The sequence below is a fragment of the Anguilla rostrata genome, chromosome 7 (genome assembly GCF_018555375.3).
Source record: "Anguilla rostrata isolate EN2019 chromosome 7, ASM1855537v3, whole genome shotgun sequence".
Taxonomy (NCBI): Eukaryota; Metazoa; Chordata; class Actinopteri; order Anguilliformes; family Anguillidae; genus Anguilla; species Anguilla rostrata.
Genome location: NC_057939.1, coordinates 988,647 through 1,003,996, shown reverse-complemented (window position 1 = coordinate 1,003,996; position 15,350 = coordinate 988,647). Strand labels below are relative to the sequence as shown.

Below are 15,350 nucleotides of genomic sequence, written 5' to 3'. Positions count from 1 at the left end.
GTTTGTGGCAGACAGTGTGGATCGCGGATTGGGCTCCACAGCCACAAGAAGACTCACAAGTAGCAGAAGCAGGATTGTCATCGTCGGACACGACGGACAAACTAAAGCAAAAAAAAGTGGTGTGTAAGTGTGTGTGTGTGTGATTATTTTACATTATCAGTTAGTACTGAGTAATGCTGCAGGAGACAAACACACCGTTACCCATGATATTCTGGCTCTTTCTGTAACTGGCCACAGTTCATGAGGTCATGGCTGAAGGGAGGTGTTCAGCTCTGATGACACCTGATAGGCCACATTGCACCCAGGGCCTTCAGTGAGTGAGGAAGACTCCAGAACACAGCATCAGTGAGTGAGGAAGAGTCCAGGACACAGCATCAGTGAGTGAGGAAGAGTCCAGGACACAGCATCAGTGAGTGAGGAAGAGTCCAGAACACAGAAGAAATCACGGCGATTATGGGCAGAAATCAGGGCGATTATGGACAGAAATCAGGGCGATTATGGGCAGAAATCAGGGCGATTATGGGCAGAAATCAGGGCGATTATGGGCAGAAATCAGGGCGATTATGGGCAGAAATCAGGGCGATTATGGGCAGAAATCAGGGTGATTATAGGCAGAAATCAGGGCGATTATGGGCAGAAATCAGGGCGATTATTGGCAGAAATCATGGATTTAAGAGCCGCTTGAAGGAGAAAGCCCCGGAGAGCATGATTTTCCACTGCGTGATACATCGTCAGGCACCAGCCGGTAAAAAATTGTCTGAAGACCTCAGTGACACCCTAGCAACCGCAGTCAAGACTGTAAACTTCATCAAGGGTCTCCCTAACAGCAAGAGGCTCTTCACCCAGCTGTGTGAAGATCAAAGCCTGCTGCTACACACACAGGTGCGCTGGCTGTCGTGTGGCCAGGTGCTCGTGCGTTTCTTGTAACTGCGGGAGGAAGCACAGGAACTCCTGCAAAACCACAATCATGTCATGGTCCTGTGTTCCGGTCTGCGTTTTCCCTGTTGGGCCGCCAGATGGCGGCACTTCTGTTTTGTGTCCTGCTCCCCCTGTGCAATTGTTTTTATTGTTTCCAATTGTCCTATTAGTGTTTGCTGGTTGTCTCGTTTTCCCTTCCCTCTCTGTGGCCTGATTGTTCATGGTGCCCTCCTGTGTCTCGTCAGTGTCTGTTCTATTTAAGTTTCCCTCTTCCTTGACTCAGGTGCTGGATCCTTGTGGTTATGTCTGGTTGTTTTGTGCGTCCCTACCCATGTACCTGCTCCATGCGTTCCTGCCCATGTTCTGGTTTCCTTGCGTTTTTGGGTTTCCTGGTTTTCTTTGTTCCTGTGTTGTTTTGAAGTTTTCCTTCGTTTGTTGAAGGTCGCCCTGCAAGGCTTTTTGTTCCCTTTTGTTCCCTTTTTTCAAGTCAAGTCTTTTGTTCTTATCATTTGGAGTTTTTGTATTTTTCCACCCTCTGCGTTTGGGTCCAAACCCCCCACGCATCCTGACAAATCACGCACTCAGAACAGCGGACTGATGGGCTTTGGATTAAAACATCATACCCAGCCAAAACACTCACTCTCTACAGTGAGACAAACATCATACCCAGCCAACACACTCACTCTCTACAGAGACAAACATCATACCCAGCCAATACACTCACTCTCTACAGTGACACAGACATGATGCAGTGATATAATAAAACATATGTAAGTGTCTGTGAGTGTGTTTAACACTAGAGTTAGCCTTTATATAGATACATAAAATATATTATTGTGATTGCAGAATTGCACTGAGGCCACTGAATTACACTCCACACAAAAAGGGATCTACTCAAAGTTATTCTTTGTTTTTTTTTTGTTCTCTATTTGGAATCATTTGGACTTAACTTTCACCCCTCTTTAGAGGGGCCAGCTTGTGCCATGGGGAAGAAAACAATCCTGCTTAACTGCTCTTTGTAGAGAGAGAATCGCTGATGCACCATATTTATACACATCCCACACTTTGCACAGATAAAGATGAAGCACTTCTGCTTCACACAGCCACTGAAACAACAACAAGACTTTCTGAGAAATCACGTGATCTATTTGAAGCCCCCACCCTGGTTGTGCCTCCTCATGCACATGCACAGACCCCAGCATATAAAGCCCACTCACAGGGTCCACCGTGTCTTCAGACGTGTGACTCCGGAGAAACGACTTACGAAGGCTCCTGTATTACGGATCAGCACTGGTGAGTCCTTTTCATTATCAAAGGCTAAGGATGAAGAAACACATCTTCAGTCAAAGGAGACGTGGTCAAGTCTCACCTTGTTTGACAGCTGAAGCCGTTAATGTGTCGCTACTCTCTGGAATGTTAGTTGTCCGGTTAGTCGGCTAGTGAGTATATCAACCACGATTGTGACATGTTACCTAGCGGTATTTATATGCAAATCTTGCGGTATTTTGTAAATCACGATGCGCTCCGGAAGATGGTGACTCAGGCCCTGTAAACACGTATCTCATAAAGAACACGTTTTCAACGTACAAAAATGCCAAGTTATTCACACATACATACACCGTCTATAACTCATTCATTCAGACTGCCAAAATCCAGGCCTGCGATTAAAAGTATTGATATCAAAATGACACCAAGTTATGGTACTACAAACAATATAGGCTAACTTGCCTCATCAAAATTACATAAGATGTAGCTATTCCAAAGCAATGCTACCCAATATTTCCTCAATTCTTTCAAGTCACTTGGCCCTGTGTTTTGTAATCTTACCATTTTACAATGCAAACTTTGTGTCATATGAGAAAATAACAGTGTGAGAGAAATTAGGATGAAATGATGAAATTGCGTAGTTGAAACAATATGTTTTTAGCAGAATGGGCATGTAGGTGAAGGTTGACATGATCACGGACTATAGTGCGAAGTAAATGAAGTGACCATGAGCGAGTTTAGTAGCCTATCCTTATCCAATGGTCTATATAACAGTGTGTATAAAACAGTGCCCGTTAAAGTTGAGGGTTAAGTATAGTGAAATCACACTGATGTGCGTTTCTCATGTTCAGTACTAGTAGTTATAATTATGAGTGAGTCATGATTTTAAATGTAATGTTTTAATGGGGAGTTGCAGAACGTACATATGTAGTAATTGTTTGTATGTGGCTAGATAGAGAACAGGGCGAGGTGACATGAATGTAGAAACGTGGCGTTTGCTGATAAGAAGGTTTTGTACGGTAGCCAAGTGAAGAAATATAGTTAGTAGAAATGGCAGAGTGTAATGTTAGTAATTAAAGTAGATATGGGTAGTGTGTAGTGGAGACAAAAATAGTAAATTAATGCTATTCTGACACGTGCGTGCTTGTGTGCTCGTACTTCATGCCACCCCTGCATAAGTCAGTGCCCCACTTGGGCCACCCCAGTCAAAAAAGTCTGGACACGCCAAGCACCCAAGAAGTTGTTTTTTCCCCCTAGGAACCAGTTTTTATCTATATGTAAGGTCCTCACTCGGGATGAAGTGGACATTATATAAACACACCACCTGAAAATGTGCATCTGCGGTTTAACAAAAAGTAGTAGAAGTAGCCTAGGAGTTAACTTTATTTGACGTTTTAGTATTTGTAAAAAATGTGACTGATAACTGCCAATCGCTTAATTTCTTAGCGAATGACGTTGGCTAGCAAGCTGGTGGCTAGGACCATAATACTGTTCCTAGGCTACTGGATGACCTACCTGAATATGTGGTCCTTTTCAAACGTAGCCTACCCAGTTACCGTAGCACGGATAGCAGAAACAGATTATAAAGCAGGGGTGCCCAGTACGTCGATCGCAGAGGGCATTGGCAATTGCATTGGCAAATTTCATTTGTTACTACCACATAAAAATATAAGCCAAATTGTATAGAAACCTGTATTGTCATAAAAGTAAAATCATTACACCGATATCATATCTGGACAAAATCCCAGCTTTCAGATTCACACCATTATCCGTCGGATATTTAAAGCGAATTCCCTGCCAGCTCTGCCCCATATAAAATGAAAAAGAACGCGTAGCTATCGCGTAATATTAGACATTTAAGTGGCCAGACCACGAATGAATGTAACAAAGTTCTCAACAGCAGCAGATTGGCTACATTTCACGTCAATCAAACGTACCTGTCTGTCAGACAGAAGCCGTAGGGAAATGTGATGAAAACGGGAGGAATTAGACACATTTTTAAAATGACACGGCAATCTACCAGCTTGGCCTCTGCGATCGACGTAGCCTACTGGGCGCCCTTGCTTTATAATCTGTTTCTGCTATCCGTGCTGTGGTAACTGGGTACATTTTAAAAGGGCCACCACCAGACATGATGTACAAGCCACCATTCGAGTCACCATCTGTTCAACGTATATGCAAATCACGTACGTGAGATGCACTGAAAATTGAAAACTATTTACATTGGCAGAATGATGCCAAAAGGTAAAACACTGTATTTTATTATTTATGTATGTCCAAAATGCTCATACAACAGGACTATAATACCAGGAGAACTGTTAAGCAGATTCTCTCCCGGATGTTTTTTTGGACTTCCCTTAAATGCAATCATGAGCAAGCCCTCCATTTTACACACACTGCCTGGGGCCCCCACATCACTAAAACCGCCCCTGGTTGTAGTCACAGAATTTTCGTTCCAACCAGAGTTGCAGTCACAGAATTTTAACAAGCTGATCATTTTCAAGCTGTCCAGACCTTATTTGGGCATACAAAGACCAATGTGAGGCCCTTCTCCATTTTGCTTAACGAAATCATAGCTAGTGAACAAAACTACTTGGAGGCAGCTCTTTTCAGTTAACAGCCACAGAACTAAAGGACAGAGCCAAATGAGAATTCTAACTGAAGAACTTAAAATGACATTCAGTCAGTTAGAAGAAGACAATATGGAAAGAAAAAGATTATAAGTATATAATCTTTAATTCTTTGAAGACAAAAGTGTAGTATGCTTTTTGATAAAGCATTTGAACATCCACTATTCTCAAGGGGTAAAAGTCCCGGTCCTAGCGGGTGTCTGGTTTGTGGTGGGTTGCTGCTGTCTGTCGGTGTCGCCTCTGACACTTTCCTCCCACACTGTAGCTGGTTCACTGCAACCAGCAGAGACAGTAACGCTAATAGTTGTAGTAGGTGCGGTGGGTGCACAACAGGCTGAGGCAGTAGTAAGGCTGCTAACGTTAGCTAACTCAGCTTCTTCAACTAACGTTACACCTGTTGTAACGTCAGCTAAAGTAAGAGCACCTATTATCAACCAACTTCGTTCGACAGACAGGAAAACGTAAACTGATTTGCAACTACATATGAAAAAATAGGCGAAATATCGGTAACAACCTGTACCTAGTTATGTAGGGTAGGAAAAATTTCCTCGTTATCCTCCAGTGGTTTTTCTTTTAAAATTACTTTCGCGATTTTTTGAAGTGGCGGCAAATAGCTTCTGGTTGCTAAGGGGACGTGTATCGACCACTCCATATGAATGGAACTTAAATTTGCTAGCATACTGTATAAGTGTCCTGTCTTGCGTATTTGAGGTTAATATGAGAAAGGGTGGTCGCTATCAGCATTTCTAGGAATCCGTACATATTCACTGTTGTAACTCAAGTCGCAGGACGCAAAATAGCCGTTAGGAAAGCAGTTTGAAATTATGAAGCAACGTCTGCGCCATTGGATTTAATGGGTCGCCATGTGATAATTCCAAGCTGGTTGCTTGTCTTAAAGTTGATATAGTAAATAAGGCTGTATTAATATAGCTAAATGTATATGTATGAAGTTGGTTTTTTACATTTAGACAATTATGTGTATTTTTACAGGACTTACATTTAAATAGGTAACAATGTCAAGTTCTGTCTAGTATACTGACTGTAATTCCATTGATATGTCACTAGATAAAAATATTATCGAATGCATTGCAAAACCGTTGACACATATCAATCCTTCCTCACAGACATATTTCCAAACAAAATGAAAACAGCGAAGGTTGTTCCTATCTACAAGAATGGAGATAGACATTTATTATCCAACTACAGACCTGTATCTTTGCTTCCCCAGTTCTCAAAAATATTAGAAAAAATATTTGCACAAAGACTTGATAACAAGTTGTATTTATCAATAAAGTTAAGTGACCACCATTATGGATTTCAGGCTAAACAGTCTACCTCACTAGCGGTAATGGAACTAGTAGAGAACATTTCAACGGAAACAGACAATGAGGAATATACATTAGAAGTATTTATAGATCTCAAAAAGCGTTTGATACCATTGATCATGGTTTACTAATGAAGAAGCTAGAAAGGTATGGTATTAGAGGGGTAATATACTCCTGGTTGAACAGTTACCTTGAGGACAGATATCAGTATGTTCAAGTAAAGAATTTTGATCCAGATATTATGAAGGTCACCTGTGGGGTTCCACAAGGCTCAGTGCTTGGTCCAAAGCTCTTTGGACTTTATATAAATGATATTTGTAAGGTGTCAAAACTGCTACATTTTGTCATTTGCTGATGACACAAACTTATTTTGCTCAGGACAAAACTTGAAGCAAATTTTGGATACAGTTGAATGGGAATTGCAAACCCTAAAGAAGTGGTTTGATACTAATCAAACCACTTCTTTAGTCATTAAATCTAAGTAAAACTTCTTTTGTCATTAAATCTAAGTAAAACTAAATTCATTGTGTTTGGAAATTGTTAAATCAATTCAGAAGTAAAAATTATGATTAATGATGTAGAACTTGAAAGAGTGTATGAAAATTATTGAGAGTGATAATATACTATAAACTCTATTGGAAACCTCACATAAAACATATCAAATCAAAACTGTCTAAATCCATTGCAATACTGCACAAAACTAAGGACATCTCGAATCAAAACTCACTACTTATTCTATACTGTTCACTCATAGTTCCGTACATTACACACTGTGTGGAAATATGGGGAAACACTCCATCTTTATACTGCAAAAAAGAGCCATAAGAATTGTCAATAAGGCTGATTATAATGACTCAACCAACCCATTATTTATTAAATAATATGCCGTAAAATTTATGGACTTCTTACACTTTAAAACTCTAGAAATAATGTTTAGAGCAAAAGACAAAACACTTCCTGGCTGTATCCAAGGGTTGTTTTTAATTAGGGAGAACAGGTATTCATTAAGGTGAAATAATATCTTTGAAAAAAAGAGGGTAAAGACAAATGTGGAAAAAAAAGATATGTGACAGTTAAAGGGGTTGTAATAATGAACTAAAAGAATGTAGTAAATTTAAGAAAATGTTTAAAAGCATTACCTTAGAGAAATACAGAAATACGGTGTGACCATGAATGAAAAATGAATGGCACTTATGATCTGTAAATGTTTGTCTATTTGTTTGTTTTGTGCTGATGTGTTGCTTTATTTCAGTTTTTTTTTTTTTTTGGTTTGTTCTGTTAAATTGTTATTTTGGGCAGAGTATGAGTAATGTTTGTATTAAGGGTAGGCACAATAAGCTCAGGCTTCAGCCTATACCTTTTTTTTTTTCGGTGCAGAGAATATTATGTTTTGATTTTGGTTTATTTTGATACAATGACTTGGTATTATTTAACCTTTTTTTCATAAATGTATGGTAAAATTGTTGTTAGGACCGAAAATAAATAAATAAACTAACTAACTAAACTAACTAATAAATACAAAGTAAATACACTAGCGGTTAGGGTGGTCGATAATAGGTGCTTTCACTCTACTTGTTGCTCCTCCGTCGTGGAGTCTCTGGCTGTTTTATTAAAGAATTTCATCAGTTTAGGCAAACTTTCCTTAAACTGGGCATCTTCCTTCTTCCGCTTTCTCTTCTCAAATCCACTTTGAAAACGCTTCATGGTAACAAAGATAGTGACTCTGCCTCTGATGGCAACTCAAATTTCTACATCATTGATTAGGCGCAAATGCAACAAGGTCAAGGTGGAATAGTTCATTAAATGTGAAATGTGGGTGATAATAAATATTGGCAAATATAGATATTTAATTGGATAGGCCCACATTTACCCACATTTACGTAGATATGTAGATAGATTTATTTTTTATCTATTACAGATTATCATTCGTTTGGAGTGACAAGAAAGGAAAAATGTCTTACAAATTAAAAAAAAAAAAAAGGAAACACAAATTCACGAGGCCCCTTTGGCAGACGAGTCCCCAAACAATTTCCTACCTATGGTAAAACCGCCTATGACTACAACTCTGGTTGGAAAGACAGAGTTTGGAAATCGCTGACTCAGACAACATTGGGTGCAGGGCTCCCTCTTGTGGGAAAAACGAGTAACACACCTGCCCTGCTGGCAGAAGCCTTCACGATACCCAGTTCCTGAATATATAAACGTGTGTGTTTACAGGAAAGAGAATAAAGCTAAAGCTATTCGTAAACCTAGTATTCATGTCCAATACTACCATGCAGTATCCATGTATATTGATTAAACTAAAACGTTTTGTTACCATAAATGAGGCTATTAAATGTGTCGGCATTGTACTGCACGAATAAAGGTTTTAAGTGACTTCATCGGCTTGAAGTAACTTGATTACTGTTGACTGTTGACAGAAAGTTAAATGGTTAAATTTTTATTCTAGTTGCTGATCTGTTTATTTATTCATTCATTGCAGTGGTGAGTGAATGACCTAAGAGAGCGGGATCCAGAAGGGAGCAGAGATGGAGGTATATTTTAATATGATTGTTATTTTACATTATATCAAATACAAAAAATGCTACCAAAAAAAGTAAGAGCATTCAAGCCTTTATGGGGCAAACAAAACAAATAACAAAGTGCTACTTCTGTTGGTGACCAGTTCCAGTTACTGTACTGATATTGGCAACTTTGTCCTTTTGCAGAGAATAAACAATATTAGCAACTTTCACTTTCTACTCCATTATACTCCATATATATAATACAGTAATTATCTAGTACCTCTCCTGTCAGTGACTTACTATACCCTCTACTGAAAATGTTTTATTGTGCAGGTGTGATGGATTAATTTGTTTATTCTGCAGGAAACTGAGTCAACAGAAGGTCAGGCTGCAGAAGAGAAGCAGCTGACAGATCTCAGCAAAGTGCTTCAGAAAGCAGGGCTTGACTGGAGGTATTGGACAGAGGTTTTCAAGGATAAACTGGGTGTTGAGCGTTCAGAGCAGCTGCAGTACTTAACTGTTTCAGATTATGAGCTGCTAAACCAGCATGTGCGCCATGACTGGGAAAGCAGAGCTCTTCAGAAAATGGGGATTCAGGAGAAACAGCTGCATCCTGAAGAAAATCCAGCTTCACAGAATGAAAAGACCCAGGTCGAACATGATGAAAGGCAGAATGAGAAAGAAAGCCTGGAAAAACAGAGAATTGAACGGGCTAAGAAGAATCTTGAAGAGCTAAAAAAACTTCACCAGGAAGGCATAGATCAAAATGACACCAAAGTTAAGGAGAAGCTTGATGAAATCAGATCAGCTCTAGATATGCCCGAAAGCGCCTGGCTGCCTTCAGGCACACCTTTACAAGATATCATACAACCTTTGTACCAAAGATTGTGCTCTGTTGAAGAGGGTTTTAACTCCCCATTGGAAACTATCTCTGATGAAGAGGTTCTGAGATCTGCCTCTGGTGGCCTGGCCCTAGAGGGTATGTACAAATCTGGGAATCTGGACGACCTGCTGCAGAAAAGACATCAACTCCTGGAAGTGCCAGAATCCTTCAGGCTACATGGTCCTGAGCACAAATATGTTTATGAGAAAAAGGAATTTAATTCCCAGGAATCTCTAACAAAATTTCAGAAAGTCATGGAAAAGCTAGGTGTAAGTTTCAGCATTCCATGGAAAAGTACATTTTTAGGTTTCGAGATCAAATATGAAAATGAACTTTCAGAAGAAAAATCAAAAAAATCGTCTTCTGAACACACGTACATTTTAAACACGCAATATAACTATGTACCACTGGCCTCCTGTTTCATTGAGAAAGATAAACTGAAACTGTGCCACTCTGCCTTGAATGAGCTGAAAAACATTGAATCACTTTTGCTGAATGTGAATGAGAAAAAAAAACCTGAGATGCTGAATGAGGTCAAACGTTTTTTCCAGACATTTGGGTCACATGTAAATCAAGGGCCCCTTCACTTTGGGGGGATTTTCTGGTGGACAGCTTCAGCAGAAGGTTTCAGCACCAGTGAACTGTCTGAAGTGAAGAGTCTGACATCTGCTGCTTTGAATGCGTACGTTGGCGTTGGGTCCTTTCTTGGGGGTTCAGGCGGGATGAGCACTTCTCTGTCTCAGAGCAAAGGCTCATTTGAGGGAAACTCTAGTGCCAGTCTCCTCAGTAAAGTTCAGCTTTCTGTCAGTAAATCTGGAGGTCCAACCGAAACAGATGATCACTTAAAATGGAAATCAGGTCTGGTGACCTCCAACAAAAGTTGGTGCGTAATTGACAGGGGAGATACCCTGGTTCCAGTTTGGGACATCATCCTATCTTCCCACAGTCATGAGTTTGATAACGCTTCCAGTCTGTGCAATTTCATCAGGGAAGCATATACAGAGATCACAAAACAGGATGCAGAATCTATGTGGGGACAGAATGTGCTGTCAGCAGTGATGGAAGCTCAGAAAATGATCCAGTCAGTGAAGCTGTGGTCTGTATCCAAAAGTCAAAGTCATTTGAGTAAATTGATAGAAATCAAGGGAAAACTAGAAGAAGACACAGAAGACAGTAAAGCATGGGTCCGAGAGTGTCTCTCTAGTCGAGACCTTCAAGACTTTTTGACAGAGATCACTAAACAAAACACTGATCTCAGCTTGAAGATGATGATGAAATCTGTAATGGATCAGTCACGTGATGTTGAAGACTTCCCAAACCGTGATAAAATCCTAAAGTGGACACAACACACTGAAGAGGACTTACCCACAGTTACATCTGCCTCTGAGTTTTCTGACCTGGAGAGAATACTAAATGATGTCAAAGATAATTTCTGTAATCTACAATCTGTGTCTGGCATGTCTGCTGAGGAAAAGGCTACTTGCACAATAACCACTGCCATCAAGTCACTGTGTCAGAGACTAAGAGAGAACAATGAAACAGACATAGAGCTGTTGATTCTTTCCATAGTTAATGTTTTAGGATACAGAACGGATACATTTTCTCCTCCACTAGGGGTAAAAGAGATAGCATTTTTACAGAGCACTCTCCATACATGTTATGAAGATTACTTATCTTTTAAAGAGAGGAGTGAAGACAAGGCTCAGGCATACTTACTCCTGACAGCACTGACTGTGTCCAGAGACGAACAAAGAATCTCCCCAGAAGATAAAGAAGAACGGCTAAAATTCTTTATATCAAAAGCTGGGGACATTTCGCATGTTTCTGACCTGATTGATAAACATAAAGACTGGAAAAAACTAGAGCAGGGACTTAACAGGATTATCAATGAGACAAGCCAATCAAAAGAGCAAGAAATGCTACTGAAGAAGATTCAGGCCCTGGGAAGTTTAATGAAACCACTGGAAAGGAAAGATCGTCCAACCCAACAGAATGCCTCAGGCAAAACGGGAACAGAAGAACACCCTCCTGTAAATGACTGGAAGGTAGATAAACTCAGGGGTTTACTTCAGAGACTGGGACTATGGGAGTCATATCCCAGGAAGATAAAAATGGAAGATGTCCTACTTATAAGTAATATTTCAAGTACAGATCTGAATACTATGGAAAAAGGTCTGTATCAGCAGTATATTTACAAGCTCATGATGCTAGACTGCAGTGCCAGGTATTTGTGTTTGAAAGCGACCAAATCATCTGAGCCTCAACCAACCACTGCTGAAGATTCAGGTAGCAGTGATGAAGAGGATTACATTGTCAAAGAAGATACGTTGTGTGCTGAAGATGTCTGTGACATGGATTCATCTGTCCACCCCATGGATATTCATATGGCGGTTTTTCATTGTTCAGATGATTTTGTGAGGCAGTACATTTTTTCCAAACTCTCCACATGTCAGTTTGCTTTACCTCTTCTGGTACCAAACCCCTTTTCGGGTGAAATAGAGTTCCCGGTGTGGGCACTTCGACAAATCAAAAAGACGTGGCAGAGCACACAGCAGCCTATCTTCAGTGCACAGGTGCCTATTGTGTCCTTTGTGAGGCTGGGGAAGTCCTCACACTCAAAGTCTCACATCCTGAGCAACATCATCAACCAACGGAAACACCCGGTGTTTTTCAACCGACACTCTGAAGGAAGCATGAGGCACTGCCTCCTTATGGACGGGGTTGTGGAAATCACTTGGTACTGTGCAGGATCCAGCGAGAGAGATATTTTTGACAACTGTGTTGCTTTTGTGAATCTCCATGGCGATGCCAGCCATCACCCCAGACAGCTCCAGTTTCTGCAGGAAGTGAGTGCTGTCACTGTACTGCTTCTCTCAGAGAGCCCCCTGGAGGAGGAAGCAAGTAAGACTTTCAAAGAACTGCGAAAATCTCCTACTCCACTAATTACGCTCATCTCTCATGCAGAAAAAGTTCAAGGCAAAAGTCAGACAAATATAAAAATTGCAGCAAAGAACAGAAATGAGGCTGAACTAACAGGAGAAATCATCTCCAGCATCAAACAGTGCCTTCCAACTAAATCAGAGAGGCCTAGCTTAGCAGATTGCTTGAGGATTGCCAGACAGAAGCAGTTCAGAATTGATGAGGACAATGAAAAATGTAAAGAGGGAAAAGAGCAGGCTGAGCATATGGTTAGTTTGTTGAAGGGAGAAAACCAAAAGGACAGACAGGAGGAAGAGGAATTAATGAACCTAAAAGGGAGGCATTTGCCATTGCAAGGTGAACTGTGGGAGAACTGGTGCAGGAAGGACAAGGAGCAATATCGCCTGCACAGCACAGGCGAGAGAAGCAATGAGATGGTATTGAGTGACATAAAATCTGAGAAACAAGCCATACGCTTACAACAACTGAATAAGGCATTCCACCTCAGTGATTTCATGAAGTCATTTCTGCAGTGCTTCCACCAGTCAGAAGAAAATAATACCCTGTATATGTTACAGTGGCTTCAGATATTTCTGGAGGAATATACCACTGGCTCATATGCCAATCTCCAGGAGAAGGACCAGGAACCAAAAGGTGAGGACAAGAAACCCAAAGAAGTGTCATTTGGGCTGCAGCATATTATGAGAGAAGTGAGTCAGCTGTACGAGGCAGTTAATTCAGTAGCCAAGAGTGAAGACTTCACAGATATACAGTGTCTTGACACTCTTCCCAGAATTGGAGCACAGATGCTGATTGCAGGGTACCCTCTGGAGCTCATGGATGGAGATGTGGCTCACGTGCCCCTTGACTGGATCAAGGCTGTTTTTGACAAACTGATACAAAAACTTGGAGACAAAAAGGTTTTTGTCCTCTCGGTCCTCGGTCTTCAGAGTTCTGGCAAGTCCACTCTGCTAAACACCATGTTTGGGTTGCAGCTCCCTGTGAGTGCAGGAAGGTGCACCAAAGGTGCATTCATGCAGCTGCTCACAGTTGATGAAGAGATGAAGGAACAGCTTCAGTTTGACTTTGTGCTGGTGGTGGACACTGAAGGTCTGCGATCACTGGAGCGCAGCCCTGAAACCTCTCTGGTTCATGACAACGAACTGGCCACCTTCATCACTGGTGTGGGAAACATGACGCTGATCAACGTCATGGGAGAGAATCCATGTGAAATGCAGGATATTCTGCAGATCTGTGTTCAGGCTTTCATGAGAATGACGTCTGTCAAAATAAAAACAAGCTGCATATTTGTGCACCAGAATGTTGCAGAGACAACCGCCAATGACAAAAACAAGGAAGGGAGAAGACGCCTTAAAAAGAGACTTGATGAAATGGCTTGCATTGCAGCAAAAGAGGAGAATCTGGACATTAAATGTTTTTCTGATATAATTCATTTTGATGTGGACTCTCAGGTGTTCTACTTTAAAAATCTCTTGGTGGGAGACCCCCCCATGGCTCCTCCTAACCCCTCCTACACCCAGAACGTTCAGAAGCTGAAGGACAAGCTGCTGTCCATTACCAAATGGCAGCCAGCCTGCCGGCTGCCCTCACTGTCTGAGGTAAAAGAGCGAATCCAAGACTTATGGGATGCTCTTCTGAGAGAGAACTTTGTTTTCAGTTTCAGGAACACCTTGGAGATTTCTACATACAGCAAGCTAGAAAAGTCTTATGGACAATGGTCATGGAGCATCAGAAAGCATGCTCTGGAGATACAGCAAATCTGGCACAACAAAATAAACAGCAACTTGGTGGATAAGGTGTACATGTCAGATCTTATAAAAGAATTTGATGAGATCTATGAACAACTCAGAAATGAGATAGAAACATATTTTACACATGAGGAACACCCAGAAATCCTGGTTAACTGGAGATGTAATATTGATACAAGATTTCAAACTTTGAAGGATAAGCTCATTGAAGACACACACAGGAAGTGCACAGATTTACTCAACATCAGAAAGTGCAGATCAGAACTGGATGGGAAGAGGTCTGGCTACGAGGCAGAATTGCTCAGAATGAGTAGATCTTTAGCCTCAAAACTACAGGACCAAAAACTGACCAGTGATCAAATGAGGCCACACTTTGATGAACTGTGGACCCAATGGTTGACAAAAATATCCTCAGAGAAACGTCCAGAAAAACAAGTTGATATCCAGGCTGTTGTGGAAGGCATCCTGTACAATCAATTCAAAAAGGAAAAAGACATTTCTCAAAAGATTAAAAAGCACAAGGAAATGATCAGTTTTCAGTTCCAGGTTGACAAACATGTTTCACTTACCTGGCTAAAGTGGTTTCAGTCTTTAAATTGTCAGAAACTGCAAACATTGAGAAAGAAGGTCAACATATTACAGAACAAATAGCTGCAGATGTACAAACGTACATTGAAAGTAAGTCAAGGGAAAATGTGGACTTCAATGAAATATTTATTCATAAAATATTAGAGAGCATATCACAGACTTTGGAGACATATGAAAAAAGAGAGAACCACATAGAACTCGAACCAATGTATAAAGTTAACATCTCCATTTACAGTTGCACAAAGGCAGTTGAAACGTTCAGCAAAATGCATGCAGATTTCAAGAGGAGAAATGATCTGCTGACATGCCTCAGTGAGAAGAAGGAGGAATATTTCCAGTATTTTAAAGACTCTTGTGACGGAGCAACCGCTGTTACAATTTTTGCCAATTTTCTGTGCAATTATCTCAAATCAGCAATAAAACAGCAAATGTACCACAAAGTCAGCCTTCAAATTGTGGACCAAATGAAACATAACTACCCAGCTTTCAATGGAAACAGAGCTAACCTGGAGGATCACATACTGAAAGAGCTTGCTGAGAAAGAGAAG

General features: G+C 40.7%; 1 protein-coding gene across 1 annotated transcript; it reads left to right on the top strand.

Annotated features, from left to right (window-relative positions):
- The first annotated feature begins 2,090 nt into the window (after positions 1 to 2,090).
- Positions 2,091 to 15,004, top strand: LOC135258440 (interferon-induced very large GTPase 1-like). Its single transcript, XM_064341834.1, has 3 exons — positions 2,091 to 2,211; positions 8,622 to 8,673; positions 9,007 to 15,004. Exons 2-3 carry the CDS (start codon positions 8,668 to 8,670, stop codon positions 14,863 to 14,865), a joined length of 5,865 nt encoding a protein of 1,954 aa, XP_064197904.1. The 5' UTR covers positions 2,091 to 2,211; positions 8,622 to 8,667; the 3' UTR covers positions 14,866 to 15,004.
- The last annotated feature ends 346 nt before the right edge of the window (positions 15,005 to 15,350 follow it).